At 39.3% G+C, this 20970-nt stretch overlaps 1 protein-coding gene across 3 annotated transcripts in view; it reads right to left on the reverse strand.

Moving 5' to 3' along the window:
- GPR155 (G protein-coupled receptor 155) overlaps positions 1 to 20970 on the reverse strand; it is a 50837-nt gene that overhangs the window by 23917 nt on the left and 5950 nt on the right. For all 3 annotated transcript variants that reach the window (XM_066345087.1, XM_066345090.1, XM_066345089.1), the window contains exons 4-9: positions 10858 to 11257; positions 7582 to 7747; positions 6566 to 6721; positions 4728 to 4811; positions 3997 to 4114; positions 545 to 629 (exon numbers count right to left, since the gene is read on the reverse strand). In XM_066345087.1, coding sequence (XP_066201184.1) covers positions 545 to 629; positions 3997 to 4114; positions 4728 to 4811; positions 6566 to 6721; positions 7582 to 7747; positions 10858 to 11257 — 1009 coding nt within the window. The remainder of the gene's footprint in view (positions 1 to 544; positions 630 to 3996; positions 4115 to 4727; positions 4812 to 6565; positions 6722 to 7581; positions 7748 to 10857; positions 11258 to 20970) is intronic.

The raw sequence follows: 20970 nt of genomic DNA on the forward strand, positions 1-20970 counted from the left end.
CATGGTGGGCGGTAGCAGAGCAACCAAAGTATAAATAAAAAGATAGATTTAACTATAGTAAGTTGTTTTGTAAAGATTCATTCTACCAAACTTAGAGAAAATCCGATATAAAGTACTTGGTAAGTAATTATTATTATATGCTTTAACTTGCTGTAACTCTGCTTTATAAATTTTATAAAGTAAAGTTACTTCCCTACTTTATAAATCACCATTACTGTGGAACCAGTGGGCGGTTAGAAAATTTTATTACTAACAGAGATACAAAAGTGGGTGGTAGGTATAAAAAGGTTGACTACCCCTGCCTTACATCTTTCTTCTCCTTCTCCCTTACCTTATAAAAATATCTGTAACTTCGGAGAAAATGGACATGCTGTCTTTCCTACCCAGCCATGTAGTTGGTAGTTTAGAATACATGCCCCAAGACTGGTCTCTTTTGCTAGGAATGGCCTAATAAACCCTTTCTTTTAAAAATACTTTCAGTCATGGAAGTCAAAATTTTTTGTATTACAGAAATATGTAAGCATAGAACAAACTACTAACTTACCCCCAGCCACATATTATGATGATTCCAACAGGAATTTGTACCCTCTCTTTCTTTTTCAGAAGAAACAAAGAAATTGCTAGGAGGCCTAGGAACAAGAAATCAGAGGTCGAAAGATACATAAGTACTCTTGATGTTGACCAGATTTCATGGAACTTTACACATTTAAAAAAAATTTTCTGGAGCACCATTCTGTGTAATGCATCAAAGTGAAGGGTTGTAAATTTTTTTTTAATTTATTGGGATGACATTGGTTCGCAAACCCACACAGGTTTCAAGTGTACAACTCAATATAACACCACGTGCACACTGCATCGTGCACCTTCTGCATCAAGTAGCTTCTCCATGGAACTGTACTTAACCAAGCTTCTTTCAGGAGCAGTCTACAGTTTTTGCCCTAGAATTTATTCCTCTGTAAACGCTGTCCCCAATATTTTGAGGCAGGTTTTCTTAATTCAAAATCATTTGTGTTTTCCCTCCTATGCTGTGTCTTTATTCAAATCTATGAGGGTCTTTTTTTTCCCAAAAGCCCAAAATCATCTTGTTCTTTTGACTGATGTATTTGGAATCTGAGTATTTTTGGGAAAAGGAAAAATTTTAAGTAGCTACAGAACAATTATAAGAATAAAATCACTCCCATTTTATTGATGCTAAGAAACTCCAGGCAATTCTTACACAGATTTTGTTCTTAGAAAATGCCCCAAGTCTAAATGATGGATCTAATACAATATGAACTTAATACAAAACAAACGTGTTTAAGTTCTTTAGCTTTCCTTATACCATATACTTATTTATACAAGTAATGTCTTAGTTAACAAATTCTACATAGCTTTAGACTCTTAGGACTGTAGCGTTGGAACAGACCACTGTTTTAAATATATAAATACCCTCATTTTACAGATAGGGAAATGAGGGTTTGCTCAAGCCCCACAGCCAGCAGAGGGCAGAGTTGGCCTGGAAACCCAGCCATCTGATTGGAGGCAAGTCCGACTCTATCAGTATTTTTAAAACTCAGATCCACAGACCCTGATGGTTCCTAAGACATATTGGTCAGAAGCTGAAAATTTCAAGTCTTTTTAATATATTTTCAATGACAATCACCTAAATGCCCACTTTATGACCAAAGTACAGTCTTATGATTTCAGGGCTTACATGTGGTTTTATATTCAGTTTGAGCCAAGTGAAGGCCAAATGATATCACAACATACCATCCAAATGAAGGGTTCGGTGGTAGTTTAAAGAGAGAAAAGCAATGAGAAAACCAGATCATAAACCCACACATGGAAATAAAGCAGGCCCAACTAAAAAGAACCCTAACCAGAGAAGTGAGTTCCACTTGACATTTCAAACTATGATTCAGGTTAGCAAAACAAGATTCTTTGTCCTGTTGATAATGTTGCTAATATTTATAGTTTTGTTTGAATCTCGTTTGTTAAGTTGCTTTGGTTTTGTATATTAGCTTTATATAAGGAATTCATACCCAGATTTATGGTTGTACAGATTAAGTTGCCCTCTGCTAGAAATAATATAAATCAACACCAAGGTCCTTGAGAATTGCTTTCTTTACACACATCACTCAAGTTCAAGAGATACTATAGTATCACTGCTCTTCTCTAAATACATTTGTACACTCCATAGTTTCAGGTTTTTAAAGGGCCAGGGAAACAAGTAACCAATCACAAAAGTGGGCCAGCTGTGTTACAGTACTGAGGGCGCTCTTTACCTCCCAACGTTTATTATTTCTTCCCTGTGAAAAGACTGATATGGGAACAGGTCTAATCTAGTCCTGGATCTCTCACTAACAAAGCTATGAGAGCTCCTGACTCACAGTTGAACTCTTTGAGCCTTGATTTCCTCATTTGCAATATGAAAGATTTAAAACAGATTAGTGTTTTCAAAAGTATAGAGACAACAGGTGATACAAGGGTGAAAATTTTTTGACTAGTTATATGTTTATTTTAGCATGTGCTTCAAAAAATTTTCACTAGCACATGAAACCTGGGATTTTACTGATTAAGGCTCAATTTATCAAAGTAAAAAAAGTGAGGTAATTTAAAGAAAAAAACAAGGACATGTGGTATGCAGATATGGCAAAACTCATGAGGATGGTATGTAAATGAGTGAAATTAAAAATGGTTGATTGGGTTGATTTAAAATGAATTTTAAACTTTAGGTTTAAATTCATAATAATCTTAAGTTTCATCAGGGTCAGGTAATGCAGAACAACGTTTTTGGATAGATTTCATTTGCATGCTTGAAGAGTATTTCAGGGAGACTTGTGGCTTTTTGATTCATTGATCTATTTACTGCTGTCTTATTCTTATTATAATTTAGCCTTAAAAAACTCAAGTATTAGAGATCAAGTTGGTTTATCTGTATTTGGAAATAAAAGTCTTTAAGCTGTTTTAACTTGACATCTCATGAAATTCCTTATGCTATGCAAGGTGTGTTTGCCTTTAAAAAGCTCAAACCTAAAAAAAAACACCCAAAAACCTCAAACCTCCTCTTTGCACTGATTTTTTCATTGTGTAATTCCTCACCACATTGTTGCTTCACTTCAAAAGCCTGCTGACTTAGATGGGCCCTGCTTTTGATCCTGAAGGCATGAAATGAAAGGCCTGTTTCTCATAGCCACTTCCTGACACCTGCCTCCTAACAGTGGCTATCACTGCCCTGCCATTCTACACTTTTCTTTTATGAGCCATTTTACAGGTTTGCATTTGTAATATGAATACAAAACAGCCAGACAGAATGTTTCACAAACATACCAGAATGCACCTAAATAAATACACATTATATTTCCAAACAGCAATGTGCTAAATCATTTTGAAAGTCCTTTTGGGAGCCAGTTGAAATGAGAAACAGTCTTTCTTACTGGTTATACCTCTACTTCCATACCCTCTTATTTCTTCTCTTGTTCTCATATTACTATTTCTTCCTCTATTTAATAACACAGTTCTATTTATTAGTGCCTACCACATACCAGGCATAAACACCCATATTTCATTCTCAAAATAACTCTGTAAGGTGCAGTGACTCAGTCTTACCAATGAGGAAACAGCTAGAATTTTTCATTCAGTTTAGCTGGACTCGAATAGCGAGCTCTGGGGCACACGTTAGATGCCTCCTACCTCTCTGCACCGTTCCCCACTCTCTCCACCTGCCTCTGGGACCTGCACTCTTGGTGTCTCACAAAGGAGAGCTGTGATGACTGTGGCCTAGAGCCAAACACCCTGAGGAAAAGGACTGCGAGGGGAAACTGCCCAAACGCACAGAGAAATACAGTACACAGGAAACAAAACTCAGCTGTGCAGCCTGCCTACCTTAGTAGGTGTAACTGTCTGAGAGAATGCCTTACTCCCGTACTAGGAGTCTTCAAATAGATCGCTAAAAGCTAAGACCTTCTAGTGATAAAGAGGGGACAGACCAATATTGTCACTCATGATCCAACTTACCCGTCCATAGGTAGGTGCTATAGAGGGAGCTGTACAGTAGAACAAACACCAAAATTTGTCCAACAAAATTTTTTTCTTTAACAAAATTCCATATCATCATTCCAGCACAAACAATAGACTAAAAATATATATATATGAAAAAAACAAAGTTAGGCATATTTATAAAAGTCATACTTGTGTTTACTCACAGCAAATATAATTATTCAATTTAAATTATTGCTGGATAATTATCAACTATTGCATACTAGTTAAACTAAAACTTTAAGTTTTATGGTAAAAAAAACCCTTCTTATACAGAGTCTTCAACAATATACATATCCAATTACAACAAATGACAATATTCTAAATACTAACATCATATTTAGTAATGGTATACATAGAAAATGCTGTTTTTCCATTATAATTTGAGACATGCACAGACTTTTTTTTTTTTGGCAAAGACTTAACTAGAGAAATAAGACTGTCAGGATTCAATTTAAATGATTCAATTATTTCTATTAAAATGCAAAATTATCAAATGTCTTATTAACCTCAACTTTATATAGTTCAAGACCTATTGCAATATTTAATAGATTAGGTATAAATTAATTGTTATCAAATTATAATTAAATGCATTTGGTAAAAAGTATCTTTGAATTTATAAGTGGAAAAAAACAGAGAAGTAATTTTCTCCTCTATAGTGGTATAATCAATGAGAAACTATAGTTCTAAATAACTATAGGTTTACTAACCTGAGCGATGAGTAAATTAGTTGTAAGCATATGAGGAAGCTGTTTATATTTCTTGCTTAAAAGAAGAATAGCCAAAGACCAGATCTTAAAAACAAAAGATTCAAGAGTTATTCAGGCTTCTTAATCTTTATAATTATCTATTGAATTCATTGATTAGCTTCTTTAAAGAATCCATTTCATCCTGGTTCAGAGAGAAATTCCAATATCTCACTTACTTTTATCTATCTAGTTCCCAAAAGGGTATTAAGGTAAACTACTATATCTAAAGTAAAATAAAAAGCACGGAGAGATCCTATCATAAATTAAATATCCAAAAATTACAGGATTTTTAAGAACTAATGCCTTGACCAGGGCCACGTTTTAACACCCCCTACCTTTGTGGCTGGGGTGGGACACGGGTTTATAGCCCACTAACCATTCAGGAAAAGAACTTTAGTGGGAGATGCGGCTGCCATGCACTAAGTTTTCCCTTTTTGATTCTACCATATTGACTCACGCAGTATCTAAATCCGGGCCATCTTACTTCAAACAATACGCACTGCTCACCTTAAGGCTAACTACCTTGGATTCCGTACACTGAAGAAGACTGGGTTCTACTCTACCTATGCAGTGGGCAGCCTGGTGTGCTGGCTGATTTCCTTATTCTGCTCCCCTCATTGGCAATCAGAATTTATATTGTCTCTCTCCCCAGACGGCCCTCTTACCAAAGGACATACATTTTAAGAATGTAACAGAAGTAAAACATCATTAAATTACATTTATTACACGTTTATTTGTTACCAATATACATATGCATCCCCACCTCCTTTCTGTTAAGTCAAAGTTGCCCTTTTTTCATTTTCAGCCAAAATACCGCTTAAATTTATTTATTCATTCATTCATTCATTCATTCATTCTGTATTTTTCTGAAGCTGGAAACAGGGAGAGACAGTCAGACAGACTCCCGCATGCGCCCAACCGGAATAAACCCGGCACGCCCACCAGGGGGCGACGCTCTGCCCACCAGGGGGCGATGCTCTGTCCCTCCGGGGCGGTCGCTCTGTTGCGACCAGAGCCACTCCAGCACCTGGGGCAGAGGCCAAGGAGCCATCCCCAGCGCCCGGGCCATCTTTGCTCCAATGGAGCCTCGCTGCGGGAGGGGAAGAGAGAGACAGAGAGGAAGGAGAGGGGGAGGGGTGGAGAAGCAGATGGGCGCTTCTCCTGTGTGCCCTGGCCGGGAATCAAACCCGGGACTTCTGCACGCCAGGCCGACGCTCTACCACTGAGCCAACCGGCCAGGGCCTACTGCTTAAATTTAATTGGCAACTTGATTTATAACATACTCAAGTTGTCAAATATTTAAGTATTTAACCTGAGCTAGATATATCCAAAAAGTTTCATTAACATTAAAAGGTTGGATGTGATCCTGAGGATCCCTAAACCCCATGATTCGACAAAAGCTAGTATTTGTACAGTGATTCGACACATACAGAACACTTTTCACATCTATTGTCTCATGTGATCCTTAAAACAACCAAGGAAACAGGTAAAATTATAATCTCTACTTTATATCTGAGAAAACTGAAGCTTAGAACAGTTAAGGTAACTCTACAGAGACGTACAGCCAGTGTGTAATAGGGCCAGAGCTAAATCCAGGTCTGACTAAATTTCATGCCTTGTCAGCTATACAACTCTAACTTCAGTTCAAAAGACAAATCTCAGAAAGCTGATATTATATTTCATGGGTAGGCGTTAGTGTTTCTATTGCCTACAAAATTCGGTTTTTAAATCTCTGTTACCAAGCTAGTCACAAACTCATTCTGTGATCTTCATCCATTTTTACACTGAAATGTACTTACCAAGGAGACCAGGCTGATAATACTTATATCAAAACTAACATTCTGGATGGCATATGCCAATGGCTTAGGGTCCATTGAGGGAAAGGTCAATAACCAGGCAGAAACATACATGATTGGCGCAGACACGAATGTGCTTATTACCATCCCTGAGGTTATCTGCAAAAATAAAATCAAATTGAGGAAAGGGTCACTGTTGCACTTAAACAATTACCTTAAACTTGAAATAGCCACAGCACACTAAGGCGTTCTAAATAAAAGCAGGAGTCAGTAAAAAGACATCACAGAATCCAGCATGTTATCTAATACCATAGTCCCCCTTTCTAAGAGTACTTAAAAGAAAGCACAATTAAGTTCCCTTGGCTTCGTTTCCAATCTATGTTCAATTTATATTTTCACATAACAAGTAGGAGACATCCCATAGCTGATGCTTATCTTCTACGTTCTAGGAAGTAAACCATATTAATGATCTAATTAAACTGATGACAAGTTTCCTTCCATATTATTTCATAAAATATAGGGCAATAAAAGCCATTCAAAAAGAGAAAAATTACTATGCAAACATTTTACAGATTAAAAATGGAACTGACCTTTGTTAAACAATTTAGTACTTTCATGCTCTATTTCAAAAACATTTACTCTAATGCTATAGATGACATATACAATATGCTTAAACACTGATAACAATTTGGTATTAATTGATTTTAGCTACTTACTGTAGGTAGTTATGTGGTGTTTTGCATCAGATGGTTAAATTATCAGGGAATGAAATAGAATTTTTTCCCCTCAAAACTTAAGTATAACAATAAAATACTTGACACTAAAAAAGACTAATGAAAAAGTCCTTGTTGAATAAAGACCCTAGATTAAATAGCTATCATTACATGATGCCTCCTTATATACCATGAGGCAACTTACAGATATCAAATTCTCATTAAAAATGCTAATTTCTGTATTTTGAAAATTAATTTTCTACCAACCATACAAACAATCAAACTTAGAAGGTAGTATATACATACAATCTCTACTTCCATGTTGAACTGTGTTGCAAAGATAGCCACTCCTGGTGCAACAGGAAAGACACCATACAAAAATGCATAATTTGATAAACTTGTATGGTTTACTACACTGTTGCCCTTGTCCAAGACTTCTACCATTTCTCTGCACAGAAGGGGCAGCACCAGTCTGAAAAAACAAGAAATACATGATAACTTGATATCCAAGCATGCTGGTCCCCAAGCAGTAAATTGCTCTAGTGAACTTGTCATTTGGTTAGTCTTCTCCTTCCTAGAAGGCATACTTTTTTGCATACACATCTTCTCTGTACGCTTACGTATGGACAGTTTGTTGAAAGAATCAAGAACAACTTAGGGCCATTATGTATAACAATATTCTAGAAATACGTCAAAGATCAGGAATCAGGAGGAAGAAAATTAGACTTTATTGTTCTACAAATAATTTTCTTGCAAAAAGTTTATAAAAGTTATAATAATAGCTGCTATTTCCCGTTTCCTCTATTAATTCATTGAAATGTTAAAAGAAAAAAGATTGATATTTGAGTAAACTTTATTTTAAGAAAATTACTAAACTCCTTTTTGAGAAACAAAGCTGATCTTTATTATGATTAGGGGCTTAAATGGTTCAGGTAATGATAACCATGCTGCTCAGTTAGATTCTCAAACCACTAGAAAAATGGGTGTCTCACAATTAGCTCTTCTTTGGAAAGACAAAAAGGTCTATCTAGCAAAGGCATTTAAACAACTGAACTAACTAAGGAAAAAAAGCAGTGAAATTTGGACCTGGTAAAGAGTCGATTACACAAACCTTTAGGATCCCATAGAAAGAGCATTATCTACAGTAGCTGAGCTAACAGAACTTTTCTGTAAAAACAGCAAGACCGCCTGACCAGGCGGTGGCGCAGTGAATAGAGCGTCAGACTGGGATGTGGAGGACCCAGGTTCGAGACCCCGAGGTCACCAGCTTGAGCTCGGGCTCATCAGGTTTGAGCAAAGCTCACCAGCTTGGACCCAAGGTAGCTGGCTCGAGTGAGGGATTACTCGGTCTGCTGAAGGGGTCTGCTGAAGGCCCGCGGTCAAGGCACATATGAGAAAGCAATCAATGAACAACTAAGGTGTGGCAACAAAAAACTAATGATTGATGCTTCTCATCTCTCTCTGTTCCTGTCTGTCTGTCCCTATCTATCCCTCTTTCTGACACTGTCTCTGTAAAAAAAAAACAAAAACAAAAAAGAGCAAGACCAAGGTTGATGAAATTGTCACAGCAGCACTGAGAGAGATACTCTAGAATTGAGTAACAAACTACTCTTCTGAGTATCTTTTATGTAAAAAAAAAAAATAGATAAAAATATTAAATAGGGACCAAAGACCCAGAAAAAAAGATGTTAAAATAATGAGAATAGCCTGACCAGGCGGAGGTGCAGTGGATAGAGCATCGGACTGGGATGCGAAAGGACCCAGGTTTAAGACCCCGAGGTCACCAGCTTGAGTGCCGGCTCATCTGGTGTGAGCAAAAAGCTCACCAGCTTGGACCCAAGGTCGCTGACTCGAGCAAGGGGTTACTTGGTCTGCTGAAGGCCCGCGGTCAAGGCACATATGAGAAAGCAATCAATGAACAACTAAGGTGTTGCAACGAAAAACTGATGATTGATGCTTCTCATCTCTTTCCGTTCCTGTCTGACCCTGTCTATCCCTCCCTCTGACTCTTGCTCTGTCTCTGAAATAAATAAATAAAAATTAAAAATAATGAGACTATTTAAATTCTGCTTATAAGTTGATGATATCATTACTGTCAGGACCATATTTATTACTGTGCCAATACTAACTAATACTTTATTTCTTAGGATCATAATACCATCATAAATAATATTCAGAATTTATATTCAGTTGTATTATTTTGAAAATATAAATACTATTTATATTGTACTAGTCTCATAAATTTAACTGATACAATAGGTGAACTCATAGTTAAGAATGCCCCAAGTACCCTGGGATAATCTTGTAGTGAAATCAAGGTCATTTGCACCATGAAATAACCAGGCTAGCGAGCTAAGTAAGCTGAAGAACTATGAACTAAGGGGCTGATAGCTTGGATCAGATGGTTAATCATAATCATTCATATTAATTTACTTATATTTAAATGTTTCAACCACTCTCAGATTACAAAATATTTCCCTCAAGTTCATGAGATAAAAAGTTTATATACAAAATTATTGTTCTTATCATAACTAAGATGCTTTTCACTAGGATTTTTATTATTATTATTTTTTTTTTTTCTGTATTTTTCTGAAGCCGGAAACGGAGAGAGACAGTCAGACAGACTCCCACATGCGCCCGACTGGGATCCACCCGGCACACCCACCAGGGGGCGACGCTCTGCCCACCAAGGGGCGATGCTCTGCCCCTCCAGGGCGTCGCTCTGTTGCGACCAGAGCCACTCTAGCGCCTGGGGCAGAGGCCGAGGAGCCATCCCCAGCGCCCGGGCCATCTTTGCTCCAGTGGAGCCTCGGCTGCGGGAGGGGAAGAGAGAGACAGAGAGGAAGGAGAGGGGTAGGGGTGGAGAAGCAGATGGGCGCTTCTTCTGTGTGCCCTGGCCGGGAATCAAACCTGGGACTTCTGCAAGCCAGGCTGACGCTCTACCACTGAGCCAACTGGCCAGGGCCTTGACTAGGATTTTAACAGATTTAGAAAATTCAGAAACCCTGCAAAATTCCTTAAAAAATCAGAAAAAACTAAGAACTATATGATTCCATACATAGGTGGGACATAAAAATGAGACTCAGGGACATGGACAAGAATGTGATGGTAATGGGGGGGGGGGGAGTAGAGGGAGGAGTACAAAGAAAACCAGATAGAAGGTGACAGAAGACAATTTGACTTTGGGTGAGGAGTATACAACATAATCAAATGTCAAAATAATCTGGAGATGTTTTTCTCTGAACATATGTACCCTGATTTATCAATGTCACCCCATTAAAATTAATAAAAAAATATTATTGAACTGGGAAATTAGGAAATATTAAGTAAAACTATATAAAAGCTGCAGGGAAACCAATAGTCTTTATCCTCTAACATTAAAATGGAAAGAATAACCTACAAGGAATAAGAAAATGACTTTCCACTATGCATCAACATCATATTTTCCCTTAAATCGCAACTACTCAGGGGGATTATTATCAGACTATTTAAAGGAGGAAATAGTTGCATACACATCCCAATGAGCTGGCTAAATAAGACTTTCACAAAATACAATCCCCAAGTTAGATAAGTAAAACTTACAGTTTAGCTGTGATGAGAAGCATTAGTACAACAAATGCTGACTTCTTCAGTTTTTTTATCTTTCCAACCATTGTAAGACCAAGGTAAAATAGAGCTGATCCAGAAAAAGAATTTGCAAGTCCATCAAGAAAATTTTCCATATATTCGGGAATCTTTTGATCAAGAATAAAATTGAAGGCAATGCCAATGAAGACCATAAATACTATTGGGTTCTGTAATACTCGCAGAAGTCCAAGTCCCACAATCTTTACTTTGTTTTGAGAAGCATTTTGACTGTCTTTCCACTTCTGGATTTCACAGAAAATAAACCCTATAGGGTTTAACATCATAAGAGATATTGGTGCCACCAAATAAATGTACTGGAGATATTCTGGGTATGTACTTTGATATAAAGCTTCAACTGCAAAACAAGAGTTACAATTGATTTTAAAATGATTACCACAGAAACATATTAATAAATTATAATATTTTATGTGTATAAGTATAGCTTATCGTAAATGAAATCTAAATAATGTAGAATGACCGCATTAGCTTTATTTTGTAAAAAGTATTTTAGTAGGAAAGTTGAAAAAACAAACAAATACTGTTAAATAACATTTAGCTTAAAAATGATAGTCAACTTTTACAAATTATCTTTAGTGATACCCACTAAATTTTACTTAGACAAATCACAATAAAATGGAAGAATTATAGAACTCTTAAAATAAACAATTCAAAGTAAAGTCTTGTAATAAAACATTTAAGTAGTAATAGCAACAAGTTGGCTGGCTATTGGTTCCCTTGAGAAAGAGGTTTAACTGGAGTGGTGAGGCAGAAGTCAGGGCACAGGGGACTGAGGAGCAAGTAGGAGACAGCAAACTCAAAAATGAACATGGAAGTGATAACATCCAAGCTGTAGAGAAGGGAAGATGGTTGACAGAAGAGACTCGAGTTCCCTACGAAGTGTGAGCATTAGAAGTAGTTGGAAGTTTAGGAGTTCAGAGTAAGTCAGATGGTGGGCTATTGAATTTAATATTTCCCAGATGAGTAGGTCCAGGATAACCTAGGATGGCCATGTTAGTTGGTGGCTGAAATGGTGTAGAGAAAAACACAGGAGACAAGGTCAAGGAATTAAGAGGGCAGAGAATTTGATGGGTAGTTCACATGGATGCTAGTCAAAAAAGATAATGGCAGCCTGACCAGGCGATGGTGCAGTGGATAGAGCGTCGGAATGGGATGCGGAAGGACCCAGGTTCAAGACCCCAAGGTCGCCAGCTTGAGCGCGGGCTCATCTGATTTGAGCAAAGCTCACCAGCTTAGACCCAAGGTCGCTGGCTCGAGCAAGGGGTTACTCAGTCTGCTGAAGGCCCGCGGTCAAGGCACATATGAGAAAGCAATCAATGAACAACTAAGGTGTCACAACAAAAAACTGATGAGTGATGCTTCTCATCTCTCTCTGTTCCTGTCTGTCTGTCCCTATCTATCCCTCTCTCTGACTCTCTCTCTCTGTCCCTGTAAAAAAAAAAAAGAAAGAAAGAAAGAAAAAAGATAATGGCAAAACTTGGGAGCAGAGAAGATAACAGTGAGCCAGATTTTCAAGTCTTCAGTGAATGAGAACAAATGACTCGAATGAAGTCAGCAGATGACAGCAATGAGGTTGAGCATGAACCTCAAAGAAGCAGTTTTTACAAAAGGGAAAATAATGACCTAGCAGTGGTACAAGGTGGCTATGAGGATGCCAGTCCCATCTGCTATTGCTCATGTAGTATGCAGGCGATTAGAAAATGGACAGCCTCCATTTGAGATGAATGAACGGGAATGCATGGCTTTAGGGAAGAAGAGTGAAGATGCTGAAGAATTAGGGATGGAAAGGTTGATAAAGAATGTTAGGGAAGGGAATACAGTAGAGTCATGTAATGCATATTTAACCAACATAAATTCAATTACTCTCTCATAGAAAAACAAAAGCTTTTTTTTCTTTCATAAAGCAAGTTCCCAAATGCAAATAAATTACTTCACTTGCTGTTCACTGAAGAACAATGACGCCAGTTAGGCTGTGTTAGACTTAGGAAAAACGGTACAATATACACAAAGTATGTGTGCTACATTTTGTAGGTGATTTAAGGGATTTTTTTCAAGGGCTTGACTGTACATGACAAAGTTAGAACCTAACCACTGCATAAGTTCAGTCTCCTTAGAAAGTGTACGTGGTATGGATCAGACTTTTAGCAGTTTCTTGGTGGAAGTGAGGGTTGGTGACCTGGTCGCAGGTTGATCAGGGCAACTTAGAGCCTTGAAGCTAGCAGCCTGGTCTCTTGCACATTTTTGGCAGAGTTCTGAAATTATTCAACCTAATATATAAAAGCTGATTCATAAGTGATTTGAGGTTAAGAAAGACAAAAGAACAGCTACAATCACTTACAAGGAGGGAGCAATCATGTGGAAAAATGTAAAAGATTAGCCTTCTCAATTTACATTAAGATAAAGTGACACAGGTAGGAAAATTTGTTTACTTCCTCAGGATACATAAGTTCAGGTAATGTCATGCTCATATCTCGTTAAAGTTATATAACTAGATTATATAACCTTGTTCTCATTAGCTAAAAACTACTTTATATAAGATTTAATTTCCTTCTTTTTAGCTAAGCATATACAGAGGTCTATAATATTTCTGAAATGAAGCAGTGGTTAAACAAAACACATTTGAGTACATAAAATTTCACAAATTCTTTCCAATTTCCAAGCTAGATATAACAGCTCTATAATTCTTAGTGGTTTCCTTTCCTGTTTCATCAGGTTTTATCTTTTAAGTAAAAAAAGCAGCACTTTTGTTAACTTTCTTGGTAGCTATACTTTTTCTGATCAGCTCTAAGAGGAGACATCCATACCTTCCCACCACTCAATTTTAAAAACAGAGACTATAGACTATATTTTGGAAAAGCCTTGTGTTTTCGATCTGAGCACAAGAATTTTCCCAAGTAGCCAAGATAAAACACATAAACTTTGACAACTTACAGCCCACAAAGCCACTTAAGTTAAATGCCTTTTCCCAGAATTTACTTTCCTGGCACACTAGCTTTAATCAGCATCATATAATAGACTTCAGATTGTTTTAAAGCTCAATACAAATTTGAGCAACAGTCTTTATTATGTATGGCTAGCCAATCACCAAGTACTTTCTCACATAAATGAATGTCCAAAGTTGCAGACAGTGTAAAATATATTTTGTAGCACACAGTAATTTATATCTAATTGTTGTTCGTTAATCTGTTTTCTTTTTTTATCCAAATTTTCTTCTTTCTTTTTTTTTTTTTTTTTTTTTTTGTATTTTTCTGAAGCTGGAAATGGGGAGAGACAGTCAGACAGACTCCCGCATGCACCTGACCGGGATCCACCCGGCACACCCACCAGGGGCGAAGCTCTGCCCACCAGGGGGTGATGCTCTGCCCATCCTGGGCGTCGCTCTGCCGAGACCAGAGCCACTCTAGCGCCTGGGGCAGAGGCCAAGGAGCCATCCCCAGCGCCCGGGCCATCTTTGCTCCAATGGAGCCTTGGCTGCGGGAGGGGAAGAGAGAGACAGAGAGGAAGGAGGGGGCGGGGGTGGAGAAGCAAATGGGCGCTTCTCCTATGTGCCCTGGCCAGGAATTGAACCCGGGTCCCCCGCATGCCAGGCCGACGCTCTACCGCTGAGCCAACCGGCCAGGGCCTCTTCTTCTTTCATATTCTGAGTATTTATCAAGCAAGTTATTATTGGGGTATTTTAAGTCAGTTGAACAGGTATTTGGAGGTAAAAAAAAAAAAAAAAAAAGCCTAGTCTAGTAGTACACAGTAAAAGATGGGGAATAAATACTTGTTAAATTACTAACAAAATATGGTTAAACATGGAAATTTCAGTCTACTTCTGCCATTCATTAGCATAATTACATAACATTATGTCTTTATAAACTGGTAGTGCTATTCTTTTGTTACCAATCAAGATGGTTTTTCTTTTCCTTTTTTTCTTCTTTTCCAGTGAGAGGAGGGGAGACAGAGAAACAGACTCCTGCATGTGCCCTGACCAGGATCCACCGCACAACCCCGTCTGGGGCCCACGCTCTGCCCATCTGGGGTCATGCTTGTGACCAAGCTATTCTTAGTACCAGAGGCAAAGGATCCACAAAACCATCCTCAGCACCCAGGGCCAACACACTTGAACAAATCGAGCCATGGCTGCGGGAGAGGAAGAGAGAGTAAGAGAGAGAGAGAAAGAGAAAGAGGAGGGGGAGCAGATGTGAAGCAGATGGTGGCTTCTCCTGTGTGCCCTGCCTGGGAATCAAACCCAGGACGTCCACAAGCCAAGCTGACACTCTACCACTGAGCCAACTGACCAGGGCCAAGATGGTATTTCAAATATGAAAAAAGTATATATGAATGCAGTGACCCATACTAACAAATTAGGTTTATTATCATTACATCAACTATTTATTTATTTATTTATGTATTCTTCCGAAGCTGGAAACGGGGAGAGACAGACAGACTCCCGCATGCGCCCGACTGGGATCCACCTGGCACGCCCACCAGGGGGCGACGCTCTGCCCACCAGGGGGCGATGTTCTGCCCCTCAGGGGCGCCACTCTGTTGCGACCAGAACCACTATAGCGCCTGGGGCAGATGCCAAGGAGCCATCCCCAGCGCCCAGGCCAACTTTGCTCCAATGGAGCCTCATTGCAGGAGGGGAAGAGAGAGACAGAGAGAAAGGGGAGGGGTGGAGAAGCAGATGGGCGCTTCTCCTGTGTGCCCTGGCTGGGAATTGAACCCAGGACTTCTGCACGCCAGGCCGACGCTCTACCACTGAACCAACCGGCCAGGGCTCATTACATCAACTATTAAGTTCTAATTAATATTTAGAAATAAGGCTCTTGGGGGGAGGGGCAAATCCCATTATGAGGAATTATTATATAGTTTTGAAGAATTAAGAGAAAATTAGCCACCCATTGTGGCTCCTATTTTGATTCTGGCAGGTTTTCAATCCCTAGCAAATAACACTAAGACCCAGACAAGATCATTCTATTACTTAATGATATATAGTTAAATGCTTCATTTCCTTTTTGTTTACATCTCAGGCACTAGAGCATAATTATGATTAGTCAGGGTACTTATGCTATCAGCATTGTTTGAGGAATAAATTATAGGATTTTACTATGCCCTATTAGTATCTTTTAACGACCAAGGCAGGGACCATTCTGATGCGCTGACATCAACATTATACCTTCGTTTCCTCTCACACAGTGATTTCTTTAAGTACCTTTGGAAAGAATTGTTCTATAAAAACAGAGAGCTTCATTTTTAGTCTGTAATAAGGCACTGTAGTTTTCTGTCACTTGATATAGATAAATCATTTTAATGTAGTTTCACAGACCATTATAATTATCATAGCATAGAGAAAAAGGAAACATGACTGTCCTTCTCCTTTATTCATTATCTGCCTTTTCTTTAGTTGCCGGAAACTGGACTGATGTTGTAAAACAAATGTAGTCTTAAAAAGGACATTTTTTATACTTTATAATGTTTATCTGGGAACAAGAGAGTGGGAATTCCTGGGAGAGGCCACATAACAAACTGAAAGGGCAGATAAGTCATCATTTTGAATGTCCATTTTGAAACAAACTGAGGCAGATAAATCATCTCACTGGAGCAGATACACAGCCTTGCCGTTCTGCACCACCCCTTCCAATCTGCAGGTATAGGAAAAAGTGCTTCTGTCTATACTACTGAATTCTGGTAAAGAATTCTGTATTGTCTACAGTCCAATGTTATAAAAAAAACTCATATTATTTGTGATTTAAAAATTTAAAAACCCCCACAATCACAACTCAAAATCTATAAGCATAATCATCAGGAAAACTGGTCTACCACATTGCTAGGATTCACTGATTTAATGTGGGACATAGAAAAGCAGTGATGAAGTTGATCAGTGGTGGCACAGTGGATAGAGCACTGACCTGGGACACTGAGGTTCCAGGTTCAAAATCCCAAGGTCACTGCCTTGAGCACAGGCTTATCCAGCTTGAGCACAGGGTTGCTTGCTTCAGCGTAGGATTATATTTATACATGTGATCCCAAGGTCGCTGGCTGGAGCCCAAAGGTCACTAGCTTGAGGAAGGGGTTACTAGCTAGGCTGGAGCCGCCCAGTCAGGTACATGTAAGAAGCAATCAATGAACTAAAAGTGATGCAATTACAAGTTGATGCTTCTCATCTCCGTTCTTGTCTGCCACTGTCTTGCTTAAAAAAAAAAAAAAAGCAGTGATGAATATGGCTGACTATATGTTTTAGCTGGAGATTCTGCCTCAATATGAAAATGGATAATTTAATAGGTCTTTTCCGCTACTACTCATTTTATGAAACATTTTTAGATTAATGCAAAGATAATAAAATGATTCTCTGTGAAAGTAATGTATTACAAGGGCTAGTTGGGTCTTCTGAAGATTAAATGGGCATATTATATAACTGTGTGGCATAAGAGAATGCCCAGGACTTAGAACCAGAAGACCAAGGTTTTGGTCTCAGGTAACTGTAAGCTATATGACCTGGGATAAAACAGTGAAATCTCTGAAGCCTGTCTCCTTATTTAAAGAGAGAATAATATCTGTTCTACCTCAAATGAGATAAGTAAATAAGAAAGAGCTCTATAAGCTATAAAGTTACAAATGTTAGTTCTATTTAGTTATGGGCTTACTAATCTATGAGAGCATGAAATCATATACTTACAGTTTGTCTAAATTAAGATATAGCATTATTTATTAAATATTTAACACTATGATAGAGAGCTACTTCTTAGATCCTTATACCATAAATACCTTGACAAATTTACATTATTAACGCAGCTCTGAAGAGATGGATAGCACATTAACTTTTTGTTTTTATTTCTAAAGTCTTTATTTAAATGCTTAGTTCATTCTTAATTTAATTTTTTTACTGATTGATTTTATAGACAGAGAGAGGAAAGGAGAGAGAGAAAGAGTGGAGGAGAGAGAGAGAGAGAGAGGAAACCATTCACTTGTTGTTCCACTTAGTTGTGCATTCATTGGTTGTTTCCTGTATATGCCCTGACGAGGGATCGAACCTGCAACATTGATGTTTCAGGACAATGCTCTAACTGACTAAGCCAATCAGCCAGGGCCATTCTTAATTTTAAAATTCAATAACCTTAAAGGAACACATCTAGTTTCTCTTAACAGCACAGTTATGTAAAAGCCTAGCTTTTCCTCTCTCATAAACCTTCTGCTTTACTTGTGGTCATTTTAATTTTTAAGGTATATCTCTGTTTCCGGTAAAAGAGATAGAAGGTAGTCAAAGGAGGAGAAAGATAAAAAGCATAGTCCACTAGAATCCTTTTGGTGCTGGTGGTAAGATAAGCTGGGGGGGGGCGGGTGTTAAAACTATTGGTGAAAGTTTCTGAAAGTTACTTTCAACTGTCCATTTCACTAAGTTTTTTTTTCAGTCTCTGCTTAGAAGCTATATCATCAGAAATGCCTTTACTGACCCCCTATCTCAAGTAGCATCCCCCCATTCCTATCCTTCCATACTATTTAGACTTTACTTATTTATATGGCCCTTGTCTTACATGATATTATTTTAATTTTAATTTTATTTTCCCATTAAAATGTAAATTCAGGCTCTGGCCGGTTGGCTCAGCGGTAGAGCGTCGGCCTGGCGTGCAGGAGTCCAGGGTTTGATTCCTGGCCAGGGCACACAGGAGAGGTGCCCATCTTCTTCTCTACCCCTCCTTCTCTCCTTCCTCTCTGTCTCTCTCTTCCCCTCCCGCAGCCAAGGCTCCATTAGAGCAAAGTTGGCCCGGGCACTGAGGATGGCTCTATGGCCTCTGCCTTGGGCGCTGGAATGGCTCTGGTTGCAACGGAGCGGCGCCCCAGATGGGCAGAGCATCGCCCCCTGGTAGGCATGCCGGGTGAATCCCAGTCCGGCGCATGCGGGAGTCTGTCTGACTGCCTCCCCATTTCCAACTTCAGAAAAATACCAAAAAAAAAAAAAAAAGTAAATTCAATATATATAAGAATGTTGTGCAGCTTGACCGAGCAGTGGCGCAGTGGAGAGAGCGTTGCACTGGGATGTGAAAGACCCAGGTTCAAGACCCCAAGGTCGCCAGCTTGAGCATGGGCTCATCTGGTTTGAGCAAAAGCTCACCAGCTTGAGCCCAAGGTCTCTGGCTCGAGCAAGGGGTTACTCAGTCTGCTGAAGGCTCGCAGTCAAGGCACGTACGAGAAAGCAACCAACAATTAAGGTGTTGCAACGCACAAAGAAAAACTAATGATTGCTGCTTCTCATCGCTCTGTTTCCTGTCTGTCCCTGTCTATCCCTCTCTCTGACTCTCTCTCTGTCTCTGGAAAAAAAAAAAAAAAAGAATGTTGTTCACAGGTGTACGCCCAGAAGCTAGCACAGTTACTGCTACATAATGGGCCCATGTGAATGAGTGAATGAATGAGTGACTGACTAGATCCATAATATTCAGGTCCCCACATAAGGATACATAATGAAAGCACAACAGAAAGCAAAAATAAACATATAAAAAGTAGTTACTAACTGTACATTTTCTTTTTTTCTTTTAATTTTTTTTTTCTTTTTTCTTTTTTCATTTTTCTGAAGCTGGAAACAGGGAGAGACAGTCAGACAGACTCCCGCATGCGCCCGACCGGGATCCACCCGGCACGCCCACCATGGGGTGACGCTCTGCCCACCAGGGGGCGATGCTCTGCCCATCCTGGGCGTCGCCATGTTGCGACCAGAGCCACTCTAGCGCCTGAGGCAGAGGCCACAGAGCCATCCCCAGCGCCCGGGCCATCTTTGCTCCAATGGAGCCTTGGCTGCGGGAGGGGAAGAGAGAGACAGAGAGGAAAGCGCGGCGGAGGGGTGGAGAAGCAAATGGGCGCTTCTCCTGTGTGCCCTGGCCAAGAATCGAACCCGGGTCCTCCACACGCTAGGCCGACGCTCTACCGCTGAGCCAACCGGCCAGGGCTAACTGTACATTTTCTTAGTGGCAGAGTGGTCTGGAAAGAAAAGATGTTTCAGGATATCTCAACATTTCAAACTGGTATGTTTACTGTTTTATAAGAAAAATATAAACACAGAGAAATATAAAATTAGGCTTCTTAAAGAGTTGGAAAGGTAAAGAAGGAAAAGTTGGAAAGGTGAAAAGCCGCCCTGGCCGGTTGGCTCAGCGGTAGAGCGTCGGCCTAGCGTGCGGAGGACCTGGGTTCGATTCCCGGCCAGGGCACACAGGAGAAGTGCCCATTTGCTTCTCCACCCCTCTGCCGCGCCTTCCTCTCTGTCTCTCTCTTCCCCTCCCGCAGCCAAGGCTCCATTGGAGCAAAGATGGCCCGGGCGCTGGGGATGGCTCTGTGGCCTCTGCCTCAGGCGCTAGAGTGGCTCTGGTCGCAACATGGCGACCCCCAGGATGGGCAGAGCATCACCCCCTGGTGGGCAGAGCTTCGCCCCATGCCCCTGGTGGGCAGAGCTTCACCCCATGGTGGGCGTGCCGGGTGGATCCCAGTCGGGCGCATGCGGGAGTCTGTCTGACTGTCTCTGTTTCCAGCTTCAGAAAAATGCAAAAAAAAAAAATTAAAAAAAAAAAAAAAAAGGTGAAAAGCCTTCACTATTTTTGTTCTTAAACAAGAAATTAACTTCAACTAAAGTATATTGACAGTTTGAAGAATAAGCTAAAAAATGAGCTTTAATATAAAATAATATATATTCTAGATGGTAAGAAAAATAAAGGAGGAAAGAAGTCACTCATAAAATCCCACTGCTAACATTTAATAATGACTGCTATTACACAGACATATGCTTATCTTTTTTTTTTTTTACATAATTTAAATCAGAATCTGATCTCGTCTGGAAATTAAACTTCTTTCATATGGGATTATTCAGAAGAAAAAGAATACTATTAGAAAGAAAGTTCATTAAGTTTATTTGAATATGACAGTTTGTTTTAGATAGTCCTTTCAAGGAGCCTCAAACTCTGAAGTTAAGGAAAAATAGAATCCATCCTAATTTAAGACATATTTAAGAAAATAATATGAAAAGATTTCTTATATAGACGGTAAGTATCTATCACTAACAAATACTTAGTTAAATTAAAA

Source organism: Saccopteryx leptura, chromosome 7 (genome assembly GCF_036850995.1).
Source record: "Saccopteryx leptura isolate mSacLep1 chromosome 7, mSacLep1_pri_phased_curated, whole genome shotgun sequence".
Taxonomy (NCBI): domain Eukaryota; kingdom Metazoa; phylum Chordata; class Mammalia; order Chiroptera; family Emballonuridae; genus Saccopteryx; species Saccopteryx leptura.